Source organism: Dromaius novaehollandiae, chromosome 4 (genome assembly GCF_036370855.1).
Source record: "Dromaius novaehollandiae isolate bDroNov1 chromosome 4, bDroNov1.hap1, whole genome shotgun sequence".
Lineage (NCBI taxonomy): Eukaryota > Metazoa > Chordata > Aves > Casuariiformes > Dromaiidae > Dromaius > Dromaius novaehollandiae.
Window position 1 is genome coordinate 22,232,890 of NC_088101.1, and position 14,358 is coordinate 22,247,247.

At 49.5% G+C, this 14,358-nt stretch overlaps 1 protein-coding gene across 2 annotated transcripts in view; it reads right to left on the reverse strand.

Moving 5' to 3' along the window:
- The window catches only part of ELOVL6 (ELOVL fatty acid elongase 6), a 98,951-nt gene that overhangs the window by 75,183 nt on the left and 9,410 nt on the right, over positions 1-14,358 (reverse strand). Inside the window, exon 1 of one of the 2 annotated variants that reach the window (XM_026101717.2) lies at positions 2,264-2,614. The exons of the other annotated variant lie outside the window; for it this stretch is intronic. Within the exon in view, the coding sequence (XP_025957502.1) occupies positions 2,264-2,352 (89 nt within the window). The 5' untranslated portion in view covers positions 2,353-2,614. Of the gene's footprint in view, positions 1-2,263; positions 2,615-14,358 lie in introns of those variants that run through there. 2 annotated transcript variants of the gene reach the window in all.

The following is a 14,358-nucleotide window of genomic DNA, read 5'->3' on the forward strand; positions in this document are numbered from 1 at the left end:
ATGTTTACATTAAGGTTATGCCTACAAAGTCGAGGAGGCACTTACTGCCACTGAGGTCCGTGTAGACAAATTTGTTGTTATAATCCTGACATGAAGTAGCCAGGCCTTCCTGTATGGCCCTTGGCCACTGGATTTTACTGGTTAAGTTGCCCAAAAAGTTCACATGCTGGGAACAGGAAGTGTTTCATTAAGTAAGTGAATTTCCTCAAGATAAAAATGCACAATTTAATTTGAAACTCAGATGAATCTTCCCCAGCATTTTCAAGAAAAGCCTGCTACGACAGAGTACGCACAACTCCCTTTCACTTCAGAAAAGGTTCCTGGGCCACGAGCAGATCGCTCTTCTTCTCTACCTTCATGTGAATCAAATGTATTCATTCCTTGGTTCCCTTAAAGCAGGTGCAGCTAGACTGAAAAGTGTGTGCACACAGATCATCCAGACCCTTCAGCTGTACAGCAAAAGCCCCCAAATGTTGGTCTCCTCCTTTGAACCTAGAAAGTGGCAGCCTCATGTTACTGGAGTCCCCGCTGGCTAACCTCTGCAGCAAATGAGATACGGAAGGAGATTTTAGTACTACTACTTAGCATTTACACAGTACACGACATCTTCAGGGCACTCAATATACGTTACCTAAGTCACCAAAGCACCTGATGAGGTACTGCAGCATTACTACCCCCATGGTCTTTCCCTGATGGGGAAACTGAGCCCTAAAAGAGGTTATGTAATTCTCCTCAAGGTCACGTCACGAAGCGCAGGAGAGCTGAGGAGAGGACACAGGAGTCCTGGTTCCTAGTCATGTTCTGAACTCATTACTCCAAACTGCATCTCTCATGGGTTATTTGGTTAATATATACTCCCAGATACAACCCTCTCCACCCTCTTTTACCGGTTGGTACTATTCTGATGCCAATTTTCTTCCGGAACATGCACAAAATGGGAAGCATCCAACACTCCCAGCCAAAGAGTATCTACGTGGGCTCCCTGCTCCTGAAACGAGAGCCACACTGAGTACCCTTCAAGAGCTAATGAGCTTGCCTTCGGGAGAACGGAGATGTACAAACACTTCAATGGTCATTTTAACTATACTGCCCTCAGAACATGCAGAGGAGCCTAGCAAGTCCCTGGTGGAGACCAGGAAGGGATTGCTGAGCCGTGCGAACTTATGCACCAAAGCTTCAGCCCACAGTCAGTCCTGTCCTGCCACCAGCACAGCCAGGGTGGCAGGGAAGGTCCTCACGAGGGAGCCCAGGCAGGGCAGGGGGCACTGCCAAGGGACGAAACCAGGCCACCGAGAGAAGAAAAGTCAGGGGCACAAGTTAGGGAGTGAGAGCACAGGAGCAGCAGACGGGGCAAGAGCGGGCATAGCACGAGGGGGGCGCAGTGGGGGGCGAGGCGAGAGCAGTGAGGCCAAGGCGGGACAGGAGCGCGAGGGCAGGGAAGAGGATGCGGAGGAGCGCGAGGGCAGGGAAGAGGATGCAGGCGGACAGGTGCGACGGCGAGAGGGCTCCCAGCCCCACGGCGCCCGGCGAGCCTCGAGCCGGGGGCAGCCCTGGGGCCCCAACAGGTGGGGCTGGGCCCCGCAGGGGGGCAGCGCGGGGGTGCTGCGGGGGGCAGGGCCGCCCTGCCCCGGCCTAGGCCCGGCTGCGTGTGCGTGTGCGCGGCACCGGCTCGCCGCCAGCCGGGGAGTCCCCGCGGCGGCGGCGGCGGCGGCGGCGGCAGCAGCAGCAGCGCCGGGCTCGGCCCCCCGGAGCCGCGGCCCGCCCGGCCCGGCCCGGCCCTGCCCGCCAGGCGGGCGGCGCGCACATGCCGGGAAAGTTAATAGCCGCATGGCTGCAAATGAAGTTTTACTGGGCGCGGTGGGGGGAAGGAAAGCGGGGCTGCGCGCTGCACGCACGCAACTTGTTTTGTTCGCTTCGCCGCAGGCGGCGAGAGGTGGCTGGAGGGGCTGGGGGGGGGGGAGGAGGAGGAGGAGGAGGAGGAAGAGCGGGCGGCAGAGCTGGGGCACGTGTGCGCCGAGCGGCGGCAAGGAGACGAGAAGGGCGCGGGGGAGCCGGCGAGGGCCGGGCGCGGCGGGGTCCCCCGCGGCGGCCGGCGGGTGCCCGGCGCGGGCAGCGGCTCCGCGCCCGCGGGCGTGTGCGCAGCGGCGGCCCCGCGCTGCGCGCCCGGATGGGCTCAGCGGCTCGCTGCGGGCGGCTGCGCCTAATCCAGCCGCGGAGCCCGGGGAGGCGGCGGCGGGCGAGCGCCGCCCGAGCCATCACTCACCAGTTCTCCTGCATCCACTGGATGGCTTCATTCTCGTTGAACTGCTTCTCAAATTCGTATTCTTGCAAAGTCAACACTGACATGTTCATCGGACCGACCGCCGCGGGGATGGCCGCCTGCGCCTGAGGGCTGCGTGCGAGCTCCGCGCCTGCCGCCTGCGCGCCGTCCGCGGGAGAGCCCCTTCCTCTCGCCCTCTCTGCCTCAGCTGTACCCCCGCTTTAGCATAGCTCCGCTCCCCTCCTCGCCTTCTCCTCCCGTGCCTGGAGGTCTCCTCCTCTTCTGCATCCACCCTCAGAGGAAATGGAGGCGGTGCGGTCTTAGTGCCCGTCCCCGCGGCGCGCCGCGGCTCAGCCCCGCGCTGCGCTGCTCGCCGGCCCGGGGACACCCCCGCCCGCCCGCCCGCCTCGGGGACGCCCGGCCCGGCCCGGGACAGCCCCGGCAGCGGCGCTCGCCTCCCGCCCCGCCAGCCGCGGAGGGCTTTTTAGAGCCCCCCTGCGCTGGACGCGCCGCGCGAACGCCTCCTCTTCCCCCCCGGGCACCCTCACCGGGGAGCTTACAATTACAGAGGTACAGGCCGGCACACAGCTGGGAAAGCGAACGCCAGGAAAAAAAAAAAGCCAAACAACCTCCGGCCCCAACCCCCTTTTTGCACCTAAATTCAATATGCAGCCGCTGCGGATGTGGAAAAGGTGGCTGCACCGCGGCCCGGCCCCATCAGTGCCCCCACGGGGCAGGTGGCCGGGCCGGCGGCTCATTTGGGCGAGGGGCCGCAGCTGAACTGCCCCCCACCCCAAGGCGGGCTCCCTCCTGCCGCTCGGCAGCCCCCGCGCCCCGCTGCGCCCGGAGCCTCGCAGGCTTGGGGCCGGCAGAGGTGGTCCCCGCGCCGCGCCGGAGACCCCCACTCTGAAGGCACTGTCACCTTGCTAGCTCTCCTCCCAGCCAGGGCACGCGGTGTTTAGGTAACCTTAGTTCTGTCTTTCTAGTCCCGTCTGTCACATCGTGATGTCTCCAGCGGAGTCCCTCCGACTCGGGCGGCACGCGAGATGCGCTCTACAGTGGGAGTTGTGCTACAACGCAGAGCGCTCCCAGCCCCCATAGGGCTCGCAGTCTGAGGGCAGAAGCATTACAGCGGTAGGCTTTAGTGCAGAGAAAGCTAGCCATAAATGAGCAGATCCAGCAAAGGCCAGCGCGCTCTTGACTCTCACGGTCTTCAATTCTCGTTGACACAGTAACGTTTAATATCGTCAGACCCAGACACGGAGAAAAGAAACGAGTTATAGTGCTCAAGTTGCGAGATACCAACAGCTAACAGGTTTGATGCTCCTGTTTGCATTCTGACTCCTGTGCTCTTCAGGGTCAGGTTTTTCAGCTTTTTTTCCTTTCTTCCTGACAATTACAACTTTTTTCTTCCTAATGAGGGCTGAGTCTCTCACATCACCATCTGACTGGGGTTTTAAGCAAAACACCAAGTACCATGCTGCTCACACAAACTGCAGGGCAGCACTAAATTATTATTTATTACTGCTGTACTCAGAGGCCCTCAACAGATCAAGGTCCCATAGGCCTTTCCTCAGAAGAGATTACAAACTGTACAGACAAGACAACGCGGATGGGAAACACGACTATCCTTGCTTTACAGACGGAGAACTGAAACTCGGATTTTCAAAAATGCTTCACATGGGCTTTCCGCGGCCTCTGAAGTGCCTGGTGGACCAGTGTCTGGGCAAAGCTGACCTCGTTTGCACTCCTGCTCTATGTGACCTGCCCCTAAAGGCGCCTGTTAGTCTTCAATATACTCACTGGCAGGCAGGTTCAGTGAATGGAGGCCACCAAGATCCCTGGGGGAAGGAGGAGACAGAAATCTCCGGTACAGCCACAGGTCGCGTTGTGGCTGGCGCCTGCGTGGCCGTACCAAAGCGCGTGGTGTGGAGGTCTCATCGCCGCTGCAGTGCTTGGGCTTGGAGCCATGGGCCTGCTCCGAGCCATCCTCCTGGGGATATATGCCGCCCCAGGGCAGAGGTCTGCCTGTATGATCCCGTGCCAGCCGGGATTCCCCTACGATTACAGAGGGACGCACGACCTCGAGCTGAGTATCTCCTGCCGGTGTGTGTCCTACAGTGTGTGTCCGCACTTGCTTCGAGGCCAGGCTGGTTCCATTAAAGGCCTGGGGTGATATCACTTGCATGTTTTAATATATTTTTTTTAATGCAGAGATGTGGAAAAAATCATTTGTGATACAACAAACGCTGGTGCATGTCAACTGGCTTTTCTAGCAAATGACTCTTAAACAAGTAAATCTGGACCCCAGTGCTGAGACAATATTGATGTATTCTGTAAATTCACTTCCACGAGTGGCAAAATATTTTTTTCCTGTCGTAAAGTTGGAGTTGCTGCAGAAGGACAGTAGTCCTTCTCTTAGTAAGCTTACAAACCATTTCCTATAGTCAGGTAGGCTTATCTTGATGAATAGATCCAAAGGATGAAATAAACCATTCTGACTTTTTGCAAAATCCTGTCCAGTAATTCTTGAATCAAACCTATTTCCTTTTTTCGAGACAGAAACACTGCCATGCTTCTACTTTTTTTCCCAAATAAAACCAATCCACATAGAGTTTCTTACGTTTGTTTACAAGGAAATATATATTTGCATGCTAACAGCCACCGGTATTCTTAATAAGCTATTAAACAAAACGAATCTGAGGCACCAGAAGTCTTAATTTTTGGAAAGATTTCTCAATATCCTTTTTTACAACCCCAATCTATTTTACATTACAAACTTGGGTGGCTTAATGGCTTATCCCATTTGAATATTTCATGAGTATCTGGTGGGTTGATATTTATGGTTTGGGTTCCCCCTGCAAAAAAAAAAGAAAAAAAAAGTTGCTCGGAAAAAATGCTCAGTATGCAAAGTTTCTAGAATGCGTTTGATGGACTCTAAAAACTCTGAAGTGGCAGATTAGCCGGAAGGTTTGGGATGCCTGCTGCCTTCGACTGCAGGCATCCTAAAGTGCACGTCAGAGCTGGCAAGGTGTACAGGATTAAGCTGAAGGTTATGAAATGCTATGGCAAGGACTCCTCTAGGTTTAGGGCTGCCGCAGGGATCCTGAGGAGGTCAACAGCTGCTGCAGGATTTCTGCCTGGAAATAGTTACGCTGGGACCCGCTGCCACCCGGGCTCCCTGCAGTGTCGCTGTGGCGTTCAGAGCTCGGTCCAGAGCTCCAACCACGCAAGGCATCGTGTGGCAGTTAAAGCCTCAGCAACATCTGAAGGTCAGCTGCAATAGTTTCAGGAAATGCACAGACCGTCTCAAAATGCTAAACTCTACTGGCATTCCTGTGTGTCCTAAAAACACAGCAGGAATTTCTCCAGATTTTATAGAGCTCACTGGACTTCTACACAGGTTAAACACTCTGCAATGAGTCCTTCTTCCGTTGCTTCCTCCTACCACATGACTATCTGGAAGTTTATACTTAAGCTTCTGGTCTCTTACAAAATCTGCATGGACGCTGGAAGGGTGTACAAAATCTTCAGGGCCTTGTGGAGCACGTAAGCCCTACTTACACATTGGTAGCTGCTTATATCAGCTGTACTCAAGAACAGTAAACAAAAATACCATTGTCTATTCTAAGGGGAAATAGCTTTTATGTAACCATTAAAAAGTAACTTAATTCTCACAGAAAAGTGCTAACACGAAGTGAAAGTTGTAAATACCTTTCACAAGAAAGGGTGTGGAGAGAAGGATAGGGTTGCAAAATTAAATCCTCAAAAGACAGAGAATACAACCTTAGTCAGTCTTTTTGTGCACATTCAAGTGAATATTTATGTATTTTTTGTATGGGATCCTTGTCTCTGGTAGTGAGTGGGTAGTTACTGAGCATTCTTTTTTATTCTACACATTTAATATGTTGCCTAAGACTTTATAGCATGCAGACCAGCTAAATGCTACATTTTATACCAGTTAGACATTCATGTCATTTCCATTTTATCCAAGACCTTTTGGTTGAATAATACAAGCAGGTTCATTCAGGATTTACAAAGAACTGTCTAATCAGGTTGGGCACCTTACCATTATCATTCCTGTTATTAAGCAAATACTTTTTCCTCCCTGTCACAGTGCTAATTTATTACAAAAACCTTTAGGGTTCTATTGCTGTAAGGAGCAATTTTCAATTGTTTGTCGTAGTGATGTATAGCTAAATCTCAGCTAAACTCTTAGCAGCTGCTGCAAAATGAGAAGCTATATTGCTGACAAGTCAGCATAAGGTATAGTAAGTGACAATGAGAGATAACATCGTGATTTAAACATAACATCAATTACTAAAGCAAACAAAAACCTGAGGAAGGCCTATGTGTTTGAAAGCTTTCTTCCAGTTGTATCAATTAATGTATTGAAAGATTTAATCTCTCTCTACAATTTTGCCTTATCTGAAAATAAAGCAACATGCAAATAATGGAAGCCATGGAAACCTGGGGTTTCCTATATACCCCATAATCTAGAAGCAATCAGTTGGTGCCCTTGGATAAGGGAATGGTAGCTGGAATCAAAAATGAGCAAGGGAAACCTCTCTGGGACTACTGGCTGGTCCTGACGGGTCCTAACAAAAAGAAAACTTTCAGCCTGTCCCAGGGAATAAACAAAAAAGGCCAAGGGATGTTTATGGTCAAGCTACATCTCTCTGTCAAGTCAGGCTAGCACATCAGGCCGGTCTGCGCTGCACTCGGGCACGCACGGCCGGGAAGTTGCTTGCATGGATGCTGTGGCAAGCCCATGCAAATCCTACGAGCAAATTGTTTCACTGGGAAGTGTTGGCTCATAACAAATCATTCCTAAGTACTCATCAGACTTAAAATGTCATAAAGAAATGTAAAGCAAAATTACTGTGCCATCTTCCAGATGTATGGACCCATGTCTCAGCATACTCTTATTCCACGTTACTACAGTAGTCAGAGGCATGATCACTCACTTAAAAATGCCCAGTGTGCTCTGAAGCCAGCTAGATCTAAGCTCATCGCAATACTTTTAAGACAGCTGACGCGAGTTACAGGAGATGGGTAGGCACAAACTGCCGAACGTGCCACAGGAGCCGAGCAGCAGCTCGAGGGTGCAGCTCCCCTGTGGCTAGCTCAGACCCAAACCCACCCTCCTCGCTCTCACTGCTGTGGCTTAGGCTGGCTGGATAAAAGCACAACAGGGCTGTAAGTGGGGCAATTATATCTTTGTCTTCACACCGTTCACCTGAGTCCCTACTCTCAAAATTTTCTTCACATTCATGATAAGCAGAAGTCTTTTTCAATTTGTGCTAAAGCTCTAGGCCATGGCTTTGTGGCAAAAAGTGGAAATCTTTTGCCGTTATGCCGCACATGAAGCCTTGCGCATAAAATACAATCCAGCAGCAAGACCTCCCTCATTACAGCAGTTTCCACACAAATCACAAAATCAAATGTCCCCTCCTTCTGCAGACTAGTAGCAGTTCCAAGCATCTCCCAGATGGTATTCAGAGGCAAAAGGTACAATTTTTTGTTGACGTTATCCACAAATATATCAGCAGTTTTCTGGAATGTTTCATGTCCACAAGCAGGGAGGAGAACAACACTAATAGCTTCTTTCCTTCTCCCGAATGTTGGATCTGATGGTATCAGCAAATTTTACAGAAAATAAATGGATTTTCACGGTTGGGAGGCCAATGAAAATAGTCTATCTTTTTAAGGGAAGGAGGTGACACAGAGAAGTGAAAGGCAAAAAGTTCAGACATGGAGCTAGCTACCTGTGCTGCACAGTGAGCTTACGCTGAAAGTCTGCAGTAGAGATCGGGACAGGAGTCAGGTGTTATGGTGCTTGGTGCTGGATGTCAACATATATATTTGCTTTCTCTCAAGGAGACAGTGATCATACCTATTCCAGGGAGAATAAGGACCTTGACATTCAAATATGTTATTTTTTAATTTTGTTAGGTTAAAGGGGGGAAAATATTGAAATAAAAGGGCCAGTGCAATACATGTTCTAAAGACTAATTTAATATTACACAGCAGTATAAAAGAGTCAGGGAAGCAGAACAAACAGCTTCAAGTGATTAATGCTGTCACTATATGTGTATATTTATGGGCGGATATGTGTATATTTTGAGTGATGAGTGAGGAGAGATACAAAGATAGTGACAAGTGTGTGTACAACAAACGCTAACTCCCCATACTTTTCGTATCTTTGAATTCCTTGCAAGCCTCCTTCTGCATATTCCATAATCTTTGGAAGTGCCCAGAATACTGACAGGCACTTAGATGAAATGGCCACGCAGAGAAATACTGGGCCTTCTGCAAACCTTATGGTCAGGTTTTTCTCCTTGTATTTTGAGCCTCGAGCATGGAGCCTGTCTGCCAGCTGCAATTAGGAAGGTGTAGCCATGCAGGCCTGGACTCTTCACTCGCTTCTGCTCTGTGCAGGTTTGGCTGCTTCCAGAGCCAGCACAGCTGATACTGCTCACTCTCCTGAACAAATCAGTTCACTCCCCTGCTTAAAAAACTGATACACAATAGCGCTGTTGCCAAATGGCCCCCAGCTATTGCAGCGTGCAGCACATGCAGATCTCGATCATGCCACAGGTCTGGCGCGGTACCGTGCAGGAATCACAGCACCCCTGGAAGGTCCTGCTGAGCTCAGCAGCGATGAGATCTGCTGCAGCGCTCGCTGTCTGGGGCAGTGGAGCCAGTGGTGGCATTTGGAAATCACATTCATCCCACTCGCTACCAGTTAGGAGACGAGAGCCACCACTTGGCAGGAAAGCAACAACAGGATGAATTCCTGTTAATTATGACTAAATTAGTACAGTTAGTATTATTGTTAATTATTACTGTTATTAAGTCAAATATGGAGGTACTACACAAACCCCATGTAGAAACTATTAAAATGAAGGACAGGATTCAGTAATCAGTTATGCTGCATAATCTCCCCAGCACTGATAAGATCATACAGGTATGTACAAAGGCTCACTGATTTGAAAGGTGAAAACGAAGGCCTTGCCCTTCAGTATAACAATGTAACATTTAACCATACAAATATTGATTATATTCCATTTTAGGGATTTACCATAAAAAGTGATGCCAAACTGCTGCTTCAAAAATGAAAATGGGAAATGATTGCTAAACCTTTTTCCTCTTCTTCTGTTTCATCAGTTGAACTGACACTGCAGTCAGTGATGAAGGGCGTACCAAAAGCTGGGTCTGTCTTTATAGTCACCTCCTTTAAAAACTTTAGCTCTATGTAGCAAAGTCATTTGCTCTGTGCTGTCTGGAATCTGTGCAAAAAAAGTTTATAAAAGGACTTCACTTTGCAACTTAGAGTTGTGTGCACTTTAGAATAAAAGAAAGAAAAGTTGTACAGAAAAATAGTTGTACAGGAAACTAGCTGCACAAAAAGTTTTAGAGAACCTGTTTTTTATAGGGTCACCTTTAATTTTTAAATATATCTTTGAACATCTTCTGGATGACACAAATATTTTTTGGCCTCAGAAGTACTTTCTGTTGGCATAAGCAAGCTTTATGTTAGCATCATGTTCAAGACATAAAGGAACAAGAACAAATTAAGATGATGATAAAACTGAAAGGATTATTGTGGGAAGTCAACAGGGTCAAGAGGAAGATTTTGTTTCCAGATGTGTATTCAGTATGTTACTATTTCAGAAGCATGGGGAAGTCGGTGGCAGGGCTATGCCACTTTTACTCAGCCACAGTAGTACCTGATCCCCCAGGCAGATGCATCAGTGTAATTGGAGCTATGGTGTGTCAGAGCTGAGGACTCCGATATTAGTCGCTTTAGGATCAACTCATGTTCAGAGACATGGGTGTCTAGTAGTGCCAGTTGAGATGTCCTCTAGAATCCCACTGAGCCCCCAGCAGCTGTGCCCCTAAATCCTGTGTCCTATCTGCCTGCCCCCAGGACGCACTGGACAACCTGGACCACCTCACATGCAAGCAGACATCTACATTTGGGCAGCCGAGTAGATAGCTGTGTATCAAAGGTTGTTTTCACTCCAGCAGAGGAATCACAGGAATGACTCTTACGGAGGTTACGAGTAGTCTGAAGAATGAATGCTGTTTGGGGAGTGTTCCAAAATAACAGGTCATCCTGCACTCTACACTTCCACCGATTGCCACATTAGCAGATGAGTTTTCTGGCATGCTCGTATGACTGTTGAATGAAGGTTTGAACTTGACCACTGATCACCATGAGGATCTGACCAAAGGAACATGCTTTCTGTTTCTGCCTACAGCTCTTCATTGGCTTCCACAGGAGAGGACAGTGAATCAATGCATCTCCTGTCTGAGCTCCTCATCTGCTTGAACCAATATGCAGTAAACACGAGCTATGAGTTTTATCACTTGCTTCATACAGAATAACTTTTGTCACCAGAAACTCATGGCTTGAGCTCTGCAGGTCAAAGAGTCTAATGTTAATTTCTGAAACCAACAGGGTATTTGTTGGACCTCACTCAGGCTCCAGAGGCAGACGCACAAATGCACAGTTTATGGTTATGCCTCAGAACTGGGAACCTAAAGATTGTCATCCATTGACCCATTTAGCCAGAGTTTCCAAGAGACTTCTGACAAGTCACTTTAGCTTCTCTGCTTCAATTTTTCTCTGAAGAGCAAAACTAACACTGCCATTACTGGGGATTTAGCAAGGCTGTATTCATTACTGGGTGTTAAAAGTTTGGAGACCTTCAAAAGGAAAGTGTTATTTTATGTAGAAAGCCTAATTATTACATTGCATATGTGCTACAAATACTGCCCACAAAATTAAATCATGTCATACTCATACTGTTAACAGCATAAACACTTGTCTGTTATTTGTGGTCATCAATGAAGAAAGATCTAAATGCTGTAGCACTGTAGCTAGGTATGAATTATTACTATGTTGTGTAATACAAGGACTGCACTTACCATGATGATCTACTGAGACAAATAGAGAAAACTCAAGGGTGCTTTTAATTACGCCACAGAGGCACAGCCCTGACTGGGGAGAACGCAGAGCTAAAATGAGCATTGGGAAGCACTGCACAGAAGAGGGCTCTGTACGATTATGAGGGCATACCTTTTGACTTGTACCTCTGTCAAGGGTATATATCAATTTCCCTTCACATGCTGGCCCAAAGCGAGGGACGCCCTTGCTCTGTGCTGGGCCCTTCGAAATGCTACACAGGCAAACTGAGGGGAAAGGGAGCAGAGCCATCCTTGTGCATCCTGGAGAGCCGGGGTGGTAGCTGAACTTTACCTCCGCAGACCAGAGGAGGAAGGTCTCTGTGCCCTCTCTGCCACTCCCATTGGGCTCACAGATGGACTAGACACAATTGCCATAAAAAATGATCATCTTACAAGTTAAAGCTGATTGGTTTTCTGTTTCTTGTAATCATTGAGGCAGATGGGTCACCAGGCAGCCCCCAAATTACTAGAAGTTTTTATAAAGGATAAAGAACAAGGGCCAAACACTCTTCTCAGTCATAAGTTGAAGTTCCCGTCACCTCAGATCACTTACCACTGTATCAAGTATCATGTAAATGGGAAGAAATGGTAACCCTCAGTTGTTACCTCAATGAAGCCTGCCTGCCGTGCATACCCAAAGGAAGATCAAGCTTGAGTCTGCAAAAAAGCAATGTTCTGGCTGTGCTGCCTTCCTTTCACCTGACCAAACCAGGGGGTCGTGTGCTCCTGTGACAAAAGAAGATGCAGTGCCTCTTTTGCAGGTGGCAGGGGCTAGTGTGTTTTTCAGGGATAAGCAGAGATCCTTTCAGGATGCAGCTGTGGCCAGCAGGAGCCTAGCCAGCCCTGGCTGCCTGCGAGAGGGCCCCTGCTCCCAGGAGCATCCTCCTCCTGCTCCTCCCCGCTGCTCGCCCCGGCTCCCTGCTTCTGCTGGGTGGCTGTGCCCTCTGCTGGAGCCTCTGTTTTGGACACCTCAGGGTAAGGACCAGGCCCCAGACCAGGCAAATGTGCAAGTCAGTGCTAAAGTTGGAGCGAGCCATCCACAAAGCACCTCCTAACGTCTGCTGCGCCGGGCAGGCCAAGGGAGGCCCTGCTTTCGCGGGCTAGTTATTTAGGGAGTGTGCTGCTGCTGCTGTCCGAGATCCGTGAGGCTAGACGCCCGCGCACCTCGTTCCCCAAGAGGGCTGCAGTCCGGCGTCGCTGTGTGCACCTTGCTTCACACACAGCCAGGACGGAGCCGAGCACAAAGTGCCGCCTCCGCTCGGGAACCCTGACGGCAGCACTCAGACCACCTTCATCCAAAACCACTGCCACGGGCAGTGGCTCCACCATTGCTTTTTTTTTTAAGTTGCTGTTGGTTACCGCAGTCACTGCTGGTGCATTTTATACGGGACAGCTGCCGGATAAAACCCAGGGGCGATCCTAGGCGCAGGGCCCAGAGCTCAGCGCTGTTCCCAGGTGAGCATTACACACCGAGCTCAGAAACGCTCACCATCGTCCCCTCCCGCTCCTGTGAGTTTTTAAGTCCTTTCTGCAGCTTGCAGAGCCGCAGCAGCCTCCAGCCGGCTGACACGCTTTCTGGCCCGAGGCCCACGCCACGGTGCCAGGCTCCGCACCGCGCGGAGCAGCAGCAGGGCGAGCCCCACATCAGCGGGGCCCACCGCCGAGCCAGCTCCCGCGGCTGCTTCAGGCTCCGCGCTGCTCCGGGGCTCAAGGCCATGGCAGCAGGAGCTAACCTGGAGCTTGGCTCCCTCAGAGATGGGCTACGGGAGCCTTTCGTCAAGGCTGCGCTGCGTATTTGAACTGGGCTGAGTTTATTATCCAGGTGAGAACAGGCTTTCAAGTCTTAACTGGACAAAATGGTGCTTGCCTGGTTAGCTTTTCACAAGAGCTGAAAGCACCTGGTGGGCTCGCTCCCTTTTAAAACCATGACGGACCTAACTAAGATGTAAGAGAGAAATATGCCTAACAGATCAATACAGCATGTTAAATGAGAAGTGGTGAGTTTCTGAGGCAGTGTTCTGGCTCAGTACAACCCTTCATACTCTTCTGAGTGTTGTTATGCACTTGCAAGTTATTTCCTCCTGTGCAAACACAGCTCATAGAGTTAAGAGAAGGATGTGCAGAAAATACAGTGCTCTGCCCGTGTGATGTACTATTTGTACACCTTAGGTGAACGAACCTAATGAAATGTGCTCTGCTGAAGGATATCTTACCCTGGAAAAGAGTTAGGCGCAGAGGTGCAGATGGATAAACGTACTTCACAGAGCTAGTTTGCTAATAAGAGACAGATTTGGGTTAGGATGCAGAACTACTGGGGTAGGTTTTTACTCAGCATTTAGCTCCGTGGAAGCCTGTGGAGGAGCAGCAGTTTGCGGCCGCTGATCCCGTCCAGCCAGGTCTGCTAGGTACTCCCTGAACGTGTCTTCCTCTACTGACAGCAACGCGGGGAAGAGCTCCATTTCACGTTTGCAACCCAAATCATGTTTTCATTAAATACTCTGGCAAAGACCTCCCAGAGACCAAAATGAACAACAAAATGTGTGTTACTGGCTTATTGTCTCTGAGATGCCTTTATGGATGCATATGATTGCATTTTGGGGATCGTTTCTGCTCTCAGTTACAGCAAGGGGTAGTGGAATCACCTTGAATTTGCTTTAGGATAGTATAATATTTTCAAGAGGAAACTTCTCTGTAGGGAAATTCTGCTCCATAAAAGTTAATAGCCACGCATACACACAGTTACTAAAGTCTACACATAGCGATGGGACAGGTTTTGATCTGACGGCAGATAGATACTGGAAAATCCTCCCATACTAACTAATTGCATTTTGTCATCTATAAATGAAAGGTCTGTGGCTGACTTGCTGTGAGGGGTCTGGAGTGGGCCCTCAGGAGCCCTGAGGCCTCTGCTATATGTGCCCATGCTGCGGCTGCTGTCTAGATAAACAGACCCTCTAGTGTATCAGCCCCACTACTTATACAGGTCACAGTTGCCAAGTTTCACTCAGATAAATATGAAACATGGATATTTTTTTCCACATTTGTCCTTTAGTTCTCCAACAATGACAGTCTTTTAGGATTTTTTCCTGTTGTTTTTCTTCTACAGACTTCCCAGTCTGTAG